We start from the raw sequence: 18,237 nt of genomic DNA on the forward strand, positions 1-18,237 counted from the left end.
ACTGTAAACTATGAAACCTTGTGTCAAAATAAGTGTATTAGTCTCCACAGTGCCCTGGGTTCTTTTCATTGCTTTGCTGCAAAAGGGCTAACTTTTTGAACACCAGAGTATTTGGCTGTGTTCCCATGGCAAACTAAGACCAGAAAACTCAGTTAAAAAGCATGCCTAGGCTGTCATTTTACCTCCTGCTATGTACAGACTTTTTAACCAAGTTCCATAGCTTAGCTTATGTTGCACACAAGTTAATGGTTGCATGTGCACTCACCAGATAATCTCTGTAGGCAATATAAGTCAAAGTTTAACCAATAATTTATAGTATAATCTTATATGTCTGTAGGAGAGAACCAACCCAGAACTAAAGAGAAATATCCTGACAGTTAGACCAATTAATCACTTGCCTCCAGAAGTTGTGGGTGTTCCAACACTGGAGATTTTTAAAAGCAGATTGGACAATAATTTGTCTCAAATAGTATAGGGTTTCCTGCTTGAGCAGGGGTTGGACTAGAAATCCTTCAAGGTCCCTTCCAACTCTGTTATTCTGTTATAACTTTGTTAAGTAGGATTGCACTATTAATAAAATCTTAAGTGCATTCACAACAGTCATTGTTTGAAACCTTTAAAATGTCTAACAGTCCCATGTGTGTATAAAGCCTCACTATATTTAATAAGATTTGCTTGCATGTTCAACAAGCCTTATTTAAACTTGTAATATCTTATTTCCTTTTACAGAACAATCCAGCAACAGAATCGTTATAAAACTGGTTTATTTCTTAAAAATAAATACAAAAATATAAATATAAAACATTGGCAGATAGAATCTGATGAAATGGAAGTTGCACAAAATTTTTCTTTTTAAACCAGCTGCATATCACATTAACACCACGTGTACATTTTCAGGGGTCATTTTTTTAAAAAAAATGTACAGAAATAGGGGCAATTGTTTTCTTCCTATTTCTTTTGGGTTATGATCCAAAAGGAAATGCACAGACATTCTGTGCATACCATTTCACTTTTTTTTCCCCAGTTCATTTTTCGGAAGCTGCACAAGCAAAAATCCCCCTAGTTATAACCGTTGTTCTAAATGAAATCCAAACGTGTATATCAAAAACTCTCAGGGTATACACCACCAAATTGTTTTCCAGAGGAGCTATTTTTCTTAAAAAAAAAAAAAGAAACAAAAAACCCCATATAACTAGTTTGTTCATTATATGTATAGATTTGGGTGGGAGCACACTCTCTGAATGAAAATGCTTAATAAGGTTTATGGGGGGGTCTTCTGTGCATAGTTTCTGAAAATGTGGATGTGCATGTAGAATGTGTATGCATGATCCTTTTGTAGATCACTGTCTGGGGTCTTTTTCAAAGCCGCCCTCACAAGTGGAGGATATGTACTTAAACGAAGCAACGCTCATATACTGTATATGACTGTTTGAGAGATTATATACCGGCTCAAACAGTGCATCCTCTATTTAATAAAATGGATGACACCAAATTTCAATCGCTTTGGCTTTCAGAACAGGGTGAACTAAAATGCTGACTATATTCCATGTGACATTTTACAAGAAAGAATAAAGGACATTAATGAGCAATTCAAAACCAAAGGAAAGAAAAAAAGAAGAAAAAGAAACATTGTGCCGAGTGGTAGGAGAATGCTCCTGAACATCAAATATTGTCACGTGGAAAAGGTATCTGTAAAGTTACTTCCTCTCAATTGAACTATATATCCTACTGTAGGTTAGGAAGTGTCTTTATCACTTTCGCCTCCACCATACATCTCAGCAAGCTTATTAAACCGAGGGCCCCATTCCTTGAGGTAATCATAGTTTTGGTCTCCCTCAGTAATGCCAGACTCTAATGAACTCAAGGATTCAGCTATAGAATCATTTCCTTCATAGGCATAAGTCGCCAGGGAGTCATATGGTGGAGCAGAGGGGTCATGATCATGCTCCTTCAACCTTTGGTTAATGAAATCGCGGACATCTGTGTTATCTGGAGCAGAAGGAGTCCTCCGTGGTATAAATAATGTTTCTGGGATAATATCTCGGCGGAGTTTCTTATCTTCAATAGCTGCAGGGTTTCTCAAAGTGCCTATATCAAAAGCCTGGGTGTCTTCCTCTCCACCCCCTTCATCGTTATAGCTCACGATATTGTCTCTGATGTCTTCTTTAGACAGGATCAGAGGCTCTTTCTTGCGCTGCCTCTTTAGAGCAGCAAACAACACCACTATAACTTGGAAGAAAGAAAAAAACATGAATTAACTAAAGCTCACATTTTATAATGCTTTTCTTTATGAACGCAAGTATACAACTGTATACAAGTATACAGCAAGTTTACTGTCATCATTATTAGCGTATGGCATTGTTACATTAGCCAGGAGAATACAATGCAATTGCAGAGTAGTAGTTTGGCTGCCTGTTTACCATCTCTGTCAGGTACACGCTTGTGCGCTTTCTATGATGTGCCACAAGCTTTGCACCAGAGAGGAAGAATGCCTCTTCCTGTAATGTCATCCAAGGCTCTCCTCCCTCCTCCAGAGCCACCTTGGAAATGGGCATCAGAACTGGGACGGTTCAGAGCCAGCAGGAATCTGACTGTCTATATGGAGCATCAGCTCACCTCCTGACTGAAGTGGTACCTATTATCTACTCACATAGAACATGCTTTTGTACTACTAGGCTGGAAGAAGCTGAGGCAAGTGATAAGATTACACCCCGCTCTGTAGTGCCAAAACTAAAACTGCTAGAGCAGAGACCAACTCCAACATCATTAAGCCACTGAGCCCCTGCCTCCTTACAACTTGGTTATTAAGTGCATTGTTATTTTACTAACTTTGTATATGTTTTCAGTTGTGGCCTGTTTGCCTGTGGTCTCCCTGTCTGAAAGGTTTAATATAAGAATGTTTTGCTATATATTTTTTGGGTAAACCTAATGATTCTGATTCTTGATTTGTGGAATGAACCAAGGATGAAGTGTAAATATCTCTGATGAAGCAGTCCAACATTTCTGCTTTGCTTTAGCATTTTGTTTTGTAGAGTTGATAATTTAGGGAGTTGTGATTCCAATATAACTGGAGGGCACTAGATTGAGGAGGCTGCTATAGAAACGCAGAAAAAGAATAAGAAGTTAATTGTCATCTTCTATCCTTGTTTCAAGCAATAATTATATATTATTGCACCTGAATATGGAAGGACAGATTCATTGCCAAACAGCTGCTGATTAATCTATCAACCATCAACTTAATGAATTTTGCTTTTTAAAAACACAAAAATCCATAAAAGCAATCAATTATGAACAAATTGAAACCTGAATAACCCCCTCCCCAATTTTTCCTGTTTTTAAGCTACTATAAATATACCATATTGAAAAAAGGGAGGAACATTTCATTAAGACCTGCAGTTTTCTCTCTCTTGTATATTTATACAAGTCCTTTATTTTTTATGTGTCTCTATTCTATACCACAGCAGGGCATTCTACACAAATATTAAAAGAAGTCATCCAAAAATACTTATTTTTAATAAAGTGTAATAGAACACGGTGCTAATGCTTTCTTGTTTTGCAAAACATATTATGTCAAGCTTTTGATCTGATCTGATCTGTTTTCCTATACAGTTTCATTCAGACTTATAAGTTGAAGAGAGAGCGATTTCTTTTGAGGAAAGAACTGCTAACAAAACTATGTATTTGGAGTCAATATATACTAATGGATTTTTTAATGCTTCTTTAACATGCATAGTCATAGTTATCTACCCTTTTAAACTATATATTACATAATGTATATATGTTGAAAACTAATTGCTTTCAATTAAATTAGATTGAGAATATCTTGGAAAGCACTTGGGAGTAATGAATTGAGACCTAAGGCTTAAAAAAAATAGATGCCAATAAAAGAAATTCATTATAGGTGGAAAACCCCACTCTTCTTATTATCTCAGCTTAATCTTAACAAGAAAATGTTGATTCACACATTTAATATGAAAGTTTTACAAAACTATTCACATTTTACACATTAGTTTCTAAAAAAAATGAGGTACTAAATTCATCAAGTGAGAACTTTAACATCTTAGAAAGAACTGTCTAATTCATCATGGAAATTTTAATAGAGCTGACTTGACAAGTTATATGTGTGGACTTTCAGTGTATGAGGGTTTACGTTTTAAGGAAGACATTGTTAGTGTGTGTATTAGTGTTCAGTCTGGATATGGTCGGACTGAAATCCTGAGGCCATAAGTGGCTTAAATAACACTCAAGAAGGGCTCTGAATTGTCGGGTAGCTGATAGAAATATACACACTTTGAGTTACAAAGAATATAACTAGGAATGTGCAAAATGACTTGAGTGTTCTCTATTTTTGAATGTTTGTTTTGAGTGTTTGGGGTGTTTTCCTCAAGTTATGAAAGAAGACTGTGTTAAGATGTCCTTAACGAGCATTGTCTTTTGAATTTTCCTGCTTGGGCCAGTATAAATGTTTGTCTTTTCTATTTGTTAGGAAAAAAGAAATGGGCCAGCAGGATGAATACAATAAACATCTTTTGGTCTCTAGGATGCTTAAAAAGATCTCCTTAGACATCCAAACAGTTATCTTTTCCACTGTGGCAACAATCTGTAGATTAGAGATAAGGTATCTGGTCTTAAACAGAGCAAAATACCATTACATTGAATGAAGCAGCCATAAAGGGTACTTCAAAGCGATCAGGTTCACACGAGCTACTATGAAAATGATGGCTTTGGACAAGCAGTTCTTCAATTTCAAGGTTCTGATACTGTTATTTAGTTAAGGTTAGTGTTAGGGCAATTTTTGGCTACTTTCAGAAGGTAGTTGGTACTATCTCTGTATCACCCATGCTGGAAAAATACTGCAATATCTGTGAGCACCAGATACCAAAACATACATCTACTTCATTTCAGTAATTTGGATGTAACTTTTTACTTTTTTGTCATTGTGCACTAAAAGGAATGGAGGACCTAGTTATGGGGAGATGCTACCTGATATGCTGAACACAGCTTATTGGAACACAAGGCAAGTGTGACTTTAAGTGCACAGCTGTAATGGGCACACAAAATAAACCTTCAGAGGAGAGGAAGTTTGGGGGCAACCAGAAGGGAAAACTAGGTGGAGATGCTATCTGCAGTAGTAACCAGCCGTCAGGTCTACATTCTGGCATGAGATGGTAATCGCCGAAATATTTGGGACTGTGCATATTCTAAACTTCCCATCAGAATAAAAGATTTGGAAGGGACCTTGAAGGTCTTGTAGTCTAACCCCCTGCTTCCTTGGTCTTAACTGAAAGGGAGTTTTCTTTAATAGTTTCCTGCAGTTTTGATGAAAAGTGGCAGCCAGTGTATATGGCCATGTCTGTTACTTTGGGGGGGGGGCTGTAAAAGGGAGCAAAGGGCTCATATGAATTTTAAATATTTCCTATCTAAAGAACATTGAAAATGTTTCAAGTTTTGTTTTAATGAAAGGCAAAACACTCAAGCTGTTCATAATTTTGTTCCATAACAATGCAGCCAACTCAACATTGTTCCAAGGAAACATTTTGGACGAGACTCTTCTGTTCTGTCCTTCAAATCTAATGTGCTGTCCCATTTTGCAATGGATTTTAATGCAGTATTTTGCAATCTGAACTGGGTTTACGCTGCTTGCCTTCGTATGACTTGTTCTCCACCTGCTTTATAATCCAAGGTTTTATTTTATTTTTTTATTTTAATTCCATTTATATCCCGCCCTTCTCCGAAGACTCAGGGTGGCTTACAAACTTAGCTGTAGCCTTCATTCTATGTATATGCCTGCTTATTAAGGCTTTCACACACACCCCAAGCGGCATTATTACAAAGTCAGCTTAATTGCCCCCAACAATTGGGTCCTCATTTTACCTACCTGGGAAGGATGGAAGGCTGAGTCAACCTTGAGCCTGGTGGGATGCGAACCTGCACTAATTGCAGGCAGCTGGTGTTACTTAAGGAGGCATTAGCCCACTGCTCCACCAAGGCACCAAAGTTGACTCTCAAATTACAGTAGCCACAAAGGGCTTGATTTCTGACTGGTTGCAAGGAGCGTCAAAAAACGTTGTACCCAATTCAGCTTGGTAGTACCTAGCATTTAGTAGTATTACATTTAGCACGTGTGACTTATTCTCTCAAAACTTACCCAGGAGAATAATGATACAGAGCAGAATGGCAATGAGTGCGCCTGTACTAAGGCCCGCTGGGAGGAGCAAAGCTTCAGCGTTGCAGGACTGCATGTTTCCCCGAGTGTCACAAGCACACACCCGGATTGTCAGTGTGCCTGTGCTACTCTGGATGGGGTAGTCATTATCTGATATCACCACTGGGAGGAGGTATGTGCTTTTTTCATGTCGGCTAAAGCCATTCCTTCTTGTCAAAATCCGGGCTGTGTTATCTGAACCAGGAAGTCACAAACAAGACATACATTACATACCATTCCCATCAAGGAATGTAATCCATAGTACTATACCAGACTTTGATCCTAAGAAGCAACTTATACAAGGTGCCTTTTTATCCATAGCCACACTTATAGCCTCACTGACATTTTCTACATGTTGAAACCAACTTTAGTAATAAATTCATTTTTTCTTCATATGGCACTAAATAACAATACTATCTTTCTCCTTTAAAGGTGTTCTTTTTCCCCCCTTTCACTAAATGTATATGCTTGGTTTCTGAGTGATAAATGCAAACATTTGCAACTTTTGTTTGAGAATTAAATTAAAATGTAACATGATAGAAGGCAGCATACTAAAAAGCAAAACACTTCAGTAATTGAACTTTCAGAGTCTATAGTGCAATTTCCTGGACCAATGCAGGTAAGCTGGATCTCTAATTTCTTTAAAATTTGCAATGTAACAGACACACCAGGTCCTGGTCTGAAATACATATTTAAACCCTCAATTGTCATATGCTGATTAAGTAGAACTTCTTTGTACAAAAGCATTTGAATTTGGGGCCTTCTGCATGGAAAGCAGTTATAATCTGTTACTTTTCCACCCTACAGATCTAGTAAGTCTAAGTAGCTTATTTCTAAAAAAATGAAACAACAACAAAAAACAAAACAAGCTTTTGACTGAAAAATAAGCAGGTATCTGGAAATTCTGAAAAACATTCCAAAACGTTAAGTGGTCACCACTCAGTGATTGAAAAGGTTTATCAAATCATCATCATGATCATCATCACCCCTCCCCCGCTCTCATATCTGTCCTTTTTATTTCACTTTTTTGTTATTTCAAACTTGCTAAACTTGCTTTGTTTGCCAATTCTTCCTTTATCAACATGTATAAAAACACATATTCATAATGATACACCCAAGTAATAAATAATACAACAGCTTAAGAGCAAAAAATAGAAATCAAATACTCTGCTATATTCCCTTCATTTTTTATTTCATTTCCAAAGTTATATTTAATTTTGAAGAAAAAGTCAAATAATTATATGCTTTTAACATGAATATACATATTTGTAATTACTACTGGTAGAATATCCACTTTTTTCTTAGTTATATCCAATTAAGAACCTAAATAATAACAAATTAAGAATTTATTATATAAATATTACTGTATTGAAATAACATATTGTACCAAACTGAGAAGATGGCACAACAGATGGTCAATTCAGCTAGATTTAATATGTCAAAGGTATTGTTTATTTATTTATTTATTTAATTAAATTTCTATACCGCCCTATTCCCGAAGGACTCAGAGCGGTTTACAGGGCAGCATAAAATACAATATAAAAGATAATATAAAATTAAAATACATTAAATTAATTAAGCCCAATTAAAACAATATTTAAAAAGCTAAAACCCCTTCAGTCCAGGCCTGATAGATCGAAAAACCAGGTTTTCAGGTCCCGGCGAAATGAACGCAGATCGGGGGCGGTCCTGAGTTCCACGGGTAAATCATTCCAGAGGGCAGGCGCGCCCACAGAGAACGCTCTTCCCCTAGGAATAACCCGCCGGCACTCCTTAACCAGCGGTATCCTGAAAAGGCCCTCCCTGTAGGAGCGCACGGGACGAAGGGAGCTTGATGCCGGCAGCAGGTGTTCCCTCAGATAACCCGGACCCAAGCCATTAAGGGCTTTATAGGTCATCACCAGCACCTTGAATCTCACCCGAAGGGCAACTGGAAGCCAATGCAGCTTGCAGAGTAGAGGTGTTACATGGGAGTATCGGGAAGCCCCCATCACAACTCGCGCGGCCGCATTCTGCACCAGTTGAAGCCTCCGAGTGGTCCTCAAGGGCAGCCCCATGTAGAGAGCGTTGCAGTAGTCTAAACGGGAGGTCACGAGCGCATGAGTGACTGTGCATAGGGCATCTCGGTCCAGATAGGTTCGCAACTGGCGCACCAGGCAAACCTGGGCAAAAGCCCCCCTGGTCACGGCTCCTATATGATCTTCTAAACTGAGCCGTGAATCCAGGAGGACACCCAAGTTGTGAGCCCTATCAACGGGGGGTAACACCTCACCCCCCATAGTTAACGATGGACAAAACTGGTTTTCCCGAGATGCCGGTATGCACAGCCACTCAGTCTTGGCAGGATTGAGTCGGAGCCTGTTTCTCCCCATCCAGACCCGAACCGCCTCCAGGCAACGGGACATCACGTCGAGGGCACCACTGAGTTGGTTCGGGGTGGAAAGAAAAAGTTGGGTATCATCAGCGTACTGATGATACCCCACCCCGAAGCCACGAATGATCTCACTCAGCGGCTTCATATAGATGTTGAACAGGAGGGGAGAGAGGACCGACCCCTGAGGAACTCCACAAACGAGAGTCCTCGGGGTGGACCTCTGCCCTCCCATCAACACCGACTGCGAACGGCCCAGGAGGTAGGAGAACCACCATAAAACAGTGCCCCCCACTCCCAACCCCCTGAGACGTCGCAGCAGGATACCATGGTCGATGGTATCAAAAGCCGCTGAGAGATCTAAAAGGACTAGGACAGAGGAGCAACCCCTGTCCCGAGCCCGCTAGAGATCATTCATCAGCGCGACCAATGCCGTCTCCATGCTGTACCCGGGCCCGAAACCCGATTGGTACAGGTCAAGTTAATCAGTTTCCTCCAGGAACAGAGGAAGCTGATGCGCCACCACACTCTCAACAACCTTCGCCAAAAAGCAAAGGTTGGAGACCGGACGGTAGTTATTTAAAACAGCCGGGTCCAGGGCAGGCCTCTTGAGAAGGGGTCTCACCACCGCCTCCTTCAAGGCGGCAGGAAAGACACCCTCACTCAAAGAGGCAGATATCACTGCCTGGAACCAGCCTCGTGTCTCCTCCCGAGCTGAATAAACCAGCCAGGAGGGGCACGGGTCCAATAAACAGGTGGTAGAGCTCAGCCTCCCCATAATCCTGTCCACCTCCTCGGGAGTCACAGGATCAAACTCAGTCCAGATAATACTACTCTCAAGACCGCTCGATTCCTCCCCGTCAGACTCTGCCCAGTCAGCGTCCAACCCGGTCCGAATCTGAGCAATTTTGTCCGCCAGATGCTGGCTGAACTCCTCGGCCCGCCCCTGTAAGGGCTCCTCCCTCACCTCCTGATTAAGGAGGGAATGATTTACCCTAAACAGGGCGGTCGGGTGATTATCTGCAGACGCGATGAGGGCCGCGAAGTGATTAGACTTCGCCGTCCTCATCGCCGCAAGATAAGACCTAATAAAAGATCTTAGTCGCAATCGGTCAGATTCAGATCGGCTGGATCTCCAACAGCTCTCCAGACTCCGTCTCCGACGCTTCATCTCCCGTAGCTCCACAGAAAACCATGGAGCCCAACGAGATCTGTGTCAGGTCAGGGGTCGCAAGGGTACAACACGGTCAAGTGCCTCGGTGGCGGCCCTCTCCCAAGCCTCCACCAATTATATATTAACACTTTAAAGGTATAAAGTGTTTCTTTAGTTTAGTTTCTTCAAATGTTATCCATTTGGGTGTCCTCTTAGATTCACAGCTCTCCTTAGAAGATCATATAGGAGCTGTGACTAGAGGGGCCTTCGCCCAGGTTCGTCTGGTACGCCAGTTGCGACCCTATCTAGACCTGGATGCCTTACGTACAGTCACCCATGCACTTGTGACCTCTCGTCTAGACTACTGCAACACTCTTTACATGGGGCTGCCCTTGAGAACCACTCGGAAGCTTCAGCTGGTACAGAGTGCAGCTGCACGAGTTCTTTTGGGAGTCTCCCGATACTCCCACATTACACCCCTGCTCCGTGAGCTGCACTGGCTTCCAGTTGCCTTCCGAGTGAAATTCAAGGTGCTGGTGATGACATACAAAGCCCTACATGGCGTGGGTCCGGATTACCTACGGGAGCACCTACTGCCGGCGTCAACGTCCCTCCGTCCTGTACGTTCCCACAGAGAGGGCCTCCTCAGGGTACCACCGGTCAGAGAATGTCGGCTGGTGACCCCCAGGGGGAGAGCATTCTCGGTGGGTGCACCAATCCTTTGGAACCGCTTACCAGCTGAACTCCGGATGGCCCCCGACCTCCGCTCCTTCCGGCGTGATCTAAAAACTTATCTATTCGAACAAGCTGGCCTGGCCTGATGGATTTGGGTTTTAAAATTATTTATCTAATGTATTATGTTATTATGTTATTATGTTATGTTATTAATGTATTATGCAATGTTCTTATTTTATTGCCCTGTACACCGCCCTGAGTCCTCCAGGAGAAGGGCGGTATATAAATCAAATAAATAAATAAATAAAATAAATTTAATTTCTATGTTGTCTATTGTTTTCTGATTGTCTATGAAGACTTTGTTGCATTTCATCATATCTTGTGTTTTTTTTTACTTTACCAATGATTTCTTTTTAAAAAAATCTATCCTAATTTCCCGAATCAAAGAACATTTAACTGCTAAGTACAATAAAAGGAAACACTGTAGAAATGTGTATGAGAATTAATCATCCATGTTCTGTATGCATTATACCTTCATTGTCTTGGACGGTGAAATTTGGATTAACAGCAGCTAAACTGAAGAAAAACTTTTGTCCTCCAAGGGGATCATCTTTATCAATAGCACTAATGGTCTGTATTAGCTTCAGGGAAGAACAAAGAAAAAGAAAGTACAGATTTGAAACTTACATGACTGATTGTTTTAAAAATAAAAAGGAGTCACAAAATATATTACTAAAACACCTGTACTGGTATAATACAAAATACAAACAAAATCAGTTATATATTAGGTATATTGGCTGATTTTCTTAAGCTGGGATAGGCAACAGGAGACCTGGCTTTCTACAGTTTTCAGCTGGGCTTCTAATCCTTAAAACCAGCTGATCTCAGTATTAGGCCCTATTCTAAATCCAAATGGAGAGATAAGCATACAATGCTTTAATTTCTCTTTTCCCTTAGAATGCATATAGATCAGGGGTGTAAAACTGCTAGCCCGCGGGCCGGATGCGTCATGCAGAAACCGCGCCCACCCCATTGTCAGCAATGGGAAAAAACTCGCGATACATCACGATACATCACGTGATGTTGTGAGTTTGACACACCTGATAATAGATGAAAGCAGGGCTTTTTTTGTCATAGAACGCCCAGAACGGAGTTCTGGCACCTTTTTTGGATGGAACTTTGTAGGGTAGGCAAGGTGGGTTGTATGACATGTGTGAGTTCTGGCACCTTTTTCTTTTACAAAAAAAGCACTGGATGAAAGGCAGGAGCAAAGTAGTATTTATGGAATACAGTTTTTTTTTAAGTCAGTCACACTTATAATTTTTCAGGATTTCCCACCTCTGGTTTAATTATCTGTTCTATATAAAAACTTAACGATGATTTTACACTATATTGTTAATTTAGTGCAATATAACTTAATTCCATCCATTTCCTCCTTTTCTTTTGTTTGAACAACAAAATAACTTTATGCAGATCTAACCATATATAACTCATATTGCTTTGGTTCCTTCGTCCCAAGCAAGATACTTAAGAAATCCCGAGATACACAGAGCATCATGGCTACCAAAGGTTCTACTGGTGGCCTGATTTGACATTATTCTGAACTTTGGGTGGTGGCACCTCAGATAAATTACAAAATGGTTGCAGTAGTGGCCTTGGCAATTACACACATACACACATGTACGCCTGGTGCAACAATGCTAGTGGGCACTATGGCGAGTGAATTAAACTATGGCATAACATTATAAACCTCCCGATTCCCCGTTCACCTTTTAACAAATCTGCACATAAAACATTACAACTTTCTGGTTTCAGACAAATGGCTGTTCAATCTCTTCTTAAAAAACTCTAGGGATGGAGCACCCACTACCTCTGAAGGCAAGCTGTTCCATTGATTAATTGTCCTGTCAGGAAACTTTGCCTCATAACTGATTTCCTTGGGTCACAAGGCATAATTCCAAATCCCAGCTATTTCTCATTCCTGGGTTACCTCTTTGCAAAACAAAGGTACAAGGCAATAGGTAAGAAATCAATATGCAAGGGAGTTACTTATGCCGACTAATGTACTTGTAGTTTGATTTGTTTTTATTGCTGTTCTTGTACTAAGGTATATTTTATTCTCTTTGGCGTATTCTGAAAGATATATAAAATTTGTTTCTGTTTCTATATTTGGTTTGTGGGTTTTTTGTTTGCATAGCAAAATCCAGGTAGTTTGTAATGCTTTGAAAACCACGAACATTTAGATATTAAAAATCTTTTTTTTTTAAAAAAAAGCATGATTTCTTCTATTAATTTGTAACGTACCATTAGCATTTGAATGGAAATGCTGCCTTTTGCATTTTTCTCACAATATCTGAGCAGCAAGTATTTCAAAAAAATTGGGCTGTGAGTGATTGGTCTCTATTTTTGTATCCCTTAAAAAATAAAAATAAAAACTATGCCTCTATATATTTTAATCATTCATTTCATCATTTGCTGCACACATCCATGCGTTTTTGATATACACTGTCAACTTTCTCTGAAGAGTTAAATGTACGTATTTTTAAATTATTCAGTAAGGTAAAAAGTATGTTTTTATTTCAGGTTAAAACAGGCAAAAGTCACATAAAAAGATTATAAAATTAGTTTAACATGCCACTGCATTTTACTTCATCAAGCAAGTAACCCACTTCTCTATCTAAGATTGTAAATTATTTGTTTAACATAGCTCTGGGTATCATACACAAAAATGATCTGATTTCTTTACTTTGGCTAACTGCAGTGGCTTTACAATGTGTTCCTTTTATAAGGATCCTGGTAATTCCAGGCAGACCTTCTCTGGAAATATCTGTAAAGTTTATATTTATACAATGTCTACTTTCAAAAAAGGTTTCTGCCCCAAACCAATCCTTGATCTTTTGTTCTCTACACTCTTGATCCAAGATTTACCCAGCAACTGTCACATCTAATTGTGCTTCCTAATTTTATGAAAACAGAGAATAATAACAGAATAACAGAGGAGCCTTGGAGGTCTTCTAGTCCAACCCCCTGCTCAAGTAGGAGACCCTGTACCATTCCAGACAAGTGGCTGCATTTAGTCTCTTTTTTAAACCCTCCAGTAATGGAGTACCCACAACTTCTTAAGGAAAGCCATTCCACTGGTTAATTGTTAGGGTTTAGGAAATTTCTCCACAGTTTTAGGTTGCTTGTCTCCTTGATTAGCTTCCATCCAATTTTTCTTATCTTGCCTTCTGGTGTTTTGGAAAATAAGCTGAGCCCCTCTTCTTTGTGACAGCCCCTCAAATATTGGAAGACTGCTATCATGTCTCCCCTAGTCCTTCTTTTCAATAGACTAAGATAAAGGTAAAGGTTCCCCCGCACATGCGTGCTAGTCGTTTCCGACTCTAGGGGCCGGTGCTCATCTCCGTTTCAAAGCTGAAGAGCCAGCGCTTGTCCAAGGACATCTCCATGGTCATGTGGCCGGCATGACTAGACGCCAAAGGCGCACGGAACGCTGTTACCTTCCCACCATGGTGGTCCCTATTTTTCTACTTGCAGTTTTATGTGCTTTCGAACTGCTAGGTTGGCAGAAGCTGGGACGAGTAACAGGCGCTCACTCTGTTACGCGGCACTCGGGATTCGACCCGCCAAACTGCCAACCTTCTGATCGACAAGCTCAGCGTCCTAACCCACTGAGCCACCGTGTCCCTAGACTGGAGCCACCGTGTCAATAGACTAGACATACCCAATTTCTATAACAGTTTTTCATATGTTTTAGTCTCTACCCGCCCCTAACAATTATCAATATCAAGAGCAATTCCACAAGCCAGACTCCACATTCTTAGAGTAAAACTGGAGTGGTAATTACTTATGGTCTGTTTTTTTGGGGGGAGCAGAGGTCTCAAAATCGGCTCCCTAAAATAGCCTTAATGAGCTCAGCCTTTGATTCTTACTATTTTTTTTTCTGGAAAAAAATATAATGAAAGTAGGATGGTGATTATTTGGTTTCTTTCCTCTCCTCATTTGTTCACTCAGAATCATCCTTGTTCTCACAACTTTGCCCACACATTGGAATTAAGGGAAATGGGTGATCTTCACTATTAAAACAACTGGTTTCTCTCTTCTCAAAAAGGAAATTTCTGACAGGATTCTGAATTTCACTGAACCTTAATGCTCAGTGCTTTGCTTTTTTCAATTATATCAAAACTCTTCTTCTATATAGGTATTCTGTATTCTACATCTCTCTGTAGTAAAGGAAAACATGTTTTTTTTTAAAAAAAACTAACAACTTTTTATTCTTTTGTGACATTTGTCAACAAGCTGACTGAGATAAAAAAATGGCATTTGTAGATGGAAATGCTGTCAGTGATGTTTTGATCCATATCAACTGAAAGAACTGAGCTACATAATGAAAGAAAAGTATACACACAGTCACAGACACACACTTGATTACAAGTAATTGCTTATAGCATACTTTTCTTCCACAAAAGTACCATAAAATATTATCGTATTTCTGAGAAAAGGGCTAAACAAAAACATGGGAGGATTTGAGGGGGAAAAAATGAAGTTGGAAGAACACAGTGTTTCGTGGGCATACAAAAAGGTAATGTTGGCATTGCTAGAAAGCACAACTCTACAAAACTGGATTCTGACATATTGAAAACCATTTTTCCATTATATTTTCAAAAGTACTGTTATATAAAACTTTTATTTTCCCTATTCCTATAACAAAACTTGAAAGTGTGACCTGTGTTCATAATTGACTTACTTGGCCTGCTCTTGCATTTTCACACACAAAAGTGTCATAAAATACAGCAAATTGTGGTGCATTGTCATTCACGTCCAATATTCGTACGTACACAGAAACACGGGTCGTCTCTTTCGGATTGTCTGTGAAAGCAGGGGAAATAGGCAATTTTGTTTAAAAATGGATTCACAGTCCTAAACCAGGATATCCACAAATACACTGCATATTTCTTTAAAAGATAAGCACATTTTCAACCTAAACACATTTCTGACAATGTCTTTGCACCCAGTTTGTGTTCTGTTACAGAGAGAAGGCACCAAAGTCACTGCTAATTCTCCATGTCCTTTCAAGTACGGTAAATAACAAATGTAAAGCGGTGAATAACAGTTTACTGACCAGAGATTACATTTTTTTTTCAACTCAGGGCCAAAGAAAATGTGGCTGAAAATAGTGATATCAATCTCAGCTGAATGGACAGAGCCAAAATTTTAAATCTATTATTTTAAAGTTTCTAGCAGTTTAAAACAGAGCAGGAAGCATCTTATGCCCCCTGTTTTGTGTCAAACATACAAGCGTAAACAGTTTCTTTTGAGACTTTTGAAAGATAGGAAGCAGCATAAAGGACAATTTGCTTCTTCTGGTTTCAAGGAAAACTATATTTGATGCCACAGAATTCTTAGTCTTAGACTGACATTATTATAAGTTATTCCAAGATATATCTGATTAGGGTATTATTTTTATTAACTCCAATAAAGTAAAGGGCAATTGGATAAGAACACAACTATATTCTTGTTTTATATCCCTTTTCAGCCTATCCAAACTTGCTAGTTTCCAATTTCCTCTCTGCATCACCAACCTTTGATATCACATATCAAGACAGCCTTAAATAGGGTAAAATTGCTAATGATTTCACAGCCCACAAAATAGCCATTTTGATAATGAAACAATATAGACTCATCAGTGCAATGAAATTCTCCTTTCTACTATAGTGCTGAATAAAATCCCTCCCTAAAATAAATTGTAGCCAAGCCGTTATAGGAATATGAATGGAGATGATTCAGAAGTTAACATTTCCAAAAGCAAAGAAAAATTGTTTTCTAGTAGCTTTTCTTGTTTTTGTATGACATCATGGCTACATGGGTATCCAGGGAAATGTGAACTGAATTCACAATTCACATATTTGAATTGTGCTGAATTAGGTAAGGCTGCCCCCTTCATGGATTACTGCCTTGTCGTGGCAAAGGGGCTTGTGTAATTCAATGAAGCTATGAGCTATGCCCAAGACGGACAGGACATAGCAGAGAGTTCTGACAAAACGAGATCCACTGGAGAAGGAAATGGCAACCCACTCCAGTATCTTTGCCATGAAAACCCCATGGAGAGTACCAAAAGGAAAAAACTGTCACACATACCTTTTGCTGGAGCACAACAAAACAGTATTACCCAGCTAAGATAGTTTTCTCTAGACCCAATAAATAAAATATATACACCAATAATAATGAACTTACTGATTTCTGATGCTATTACACTAAGGTTGTGCCACTGTGATATTTCTCGGTCAAGCATCTTAGAAGTATAGATAGATCCATTTCCTGAATGTATGCTGAAAATTCTATCAAGATCAGTGTGACGATCCAAAGAAAACCTAATGATTGGTAGGAAGAAAAATGAGTTTTATGTTGAGAAGTACATATATACCACATATAACCTTTGTGACTACAAGTTATTCTAATTGAGAGTAGTAACATAGTTGTCAGCAGCTTTTAAAAAGCATTAAAACCAGCGAGAGAGAGACAGTATTGAGATACAAATCTCAAAATAATACCCTTTATATGAGTGGCAACCACGCATAGATATTCAATATGCTTGCATCATGGCACAATGTTGATCATCTTGATGATCTCGACCCCCTATATCAGACATGTCAAACTTGCGACGTCACATGATGTCGCGTAACGTATCGGGACAGTTTTGCCATTGCGGGCAATGGGGTGGGCGCGGATTCCACATCATGCGTCTGGCCCACGGGCCGGCTGTTTGACACCCCTGCCCTATATGTTGCCTTCCTGTCAAATACTGAGATCATGAAGTTGTTTTGCTCAAGATGCAATAATTAGAACAGCGACAATATTACAGTTTGTGACAATAAAAATTAATCAGAGATAACTGGCATTTCTAGACTTAAACATATTTAGAACTGACAGTTTGGTCAATCAGACTGAATATAAAGATGTTTGTATCCATAAAGCTTAAGCTGCATCTGGTTGGAACTAGATGTGACAGCAAGGACAAGGTTGTACCCCACCAAAAATCTTACTGATGTTCCCTCATAATTAGTGGCATTCAACAGAGGGTCACAATATTATGGATTTTCCAATTATCCCTTTCATAGACAGTACTGTCAAGGGAATTCAGAGCTGGATGCAATACAGTAAAGCATCCGTGATGCTGGCAGATGGAGCAAAAATTTAAAGTTTGATTCTGTATGACCTGAAAAGGTCCATGTGCTTTTTCTACTGAGAACTTTCTCTTTTATAGATTTCTTTAAAACATTTCCAGTAAAACATAGAGAATGTTCATATCATGCAGTCAGCCTTTACAATGCTTCTTAACTGTGAAACACAAGGTAGCAGTGAAGTATATCATAAAAAGGTAATTTCTACATGATTTGCTAATGTTGAAAAAATACATGGTGCTAACCTAAATATATATAATCACTGTTCCATAGAGCTTATATTTAATCCCTCCTTTTTAAAAGAACGGTTTTGTTGCATCAAGTGCTCTTCTATTCACTAAAAAGACAGTTTTGGCAGGAACCATAATAATCACTTATTGTACTTTAATTGGCAAATAGCAACTTTTGCTTCCCTCTGATAAATACAGTAATTTACCTTTATTAGCCCTATTACCTCTGTTGGTTAAAAATATAATAATTGGAAAGATCTAATGAAACCCTATGGCTCTTACTCTGAAATACACCTATTATTACTGCAAATTGCCTAAAATGCATAGGGAGCTTTGCCTTTCAGTATGATCACTATTTCTAGTTCATTATTCACCTACAGAGTATTTTGTAAAAGTTTAAATCTTACCATAGTTCTTCTCTG

General features: G+C 39.2%; 1 protein-coding gene across 1 annotated transcript in view; it reads right to left on the bottom strand.

Moving 5' to 3' along the window:
- Window positions 1-1,105: 1,105 nt before the first annotated feature.
- CDH10 (cadherin 10) overlaps window positions 1,106-18,237 on the bottom strand; it is a gene marked incomplete at its 5' end in the record, with an annotated part of 107,045 nt that continues 89,913 nt past the window's right edge. The window contains 5 exons of the mRNA XM_081323256.1: window positions 1,106-2,229; window positions 6,149-6,400; window positions 10,937-11,045; window positions 15,152-15,273; window positions 16,639-16,775. Of these exons, the coding sequence (XP_081179382.1) occupies window positions 1,736-2,229; window positions 6,149-6,400; window positions 10,937-11,045; window positions 15,152-15,273; window positions 16,639-16,775 (1,114 nt within the window). The 3' untranslated portion in view covers window positions 1,106-1,735. The remainder of the gene's footprint in view (window positions 2,230-6,148; window positions 6,401-10,936; window positions 11,046-15,151; window positions 15,274-16,638; window positions 16,776-18,237) is intronic.

This window comes from Vipera berus (assembly GCF_964194415.1).
Source record: "Vipera berus genome assembly, chromosome: 3".
Lineage (NCBI taxonomy): Eukaryota > Metazoa > Chordata > Lepidosauria > Squamata > Viperidae > Vipera > Vipera berus.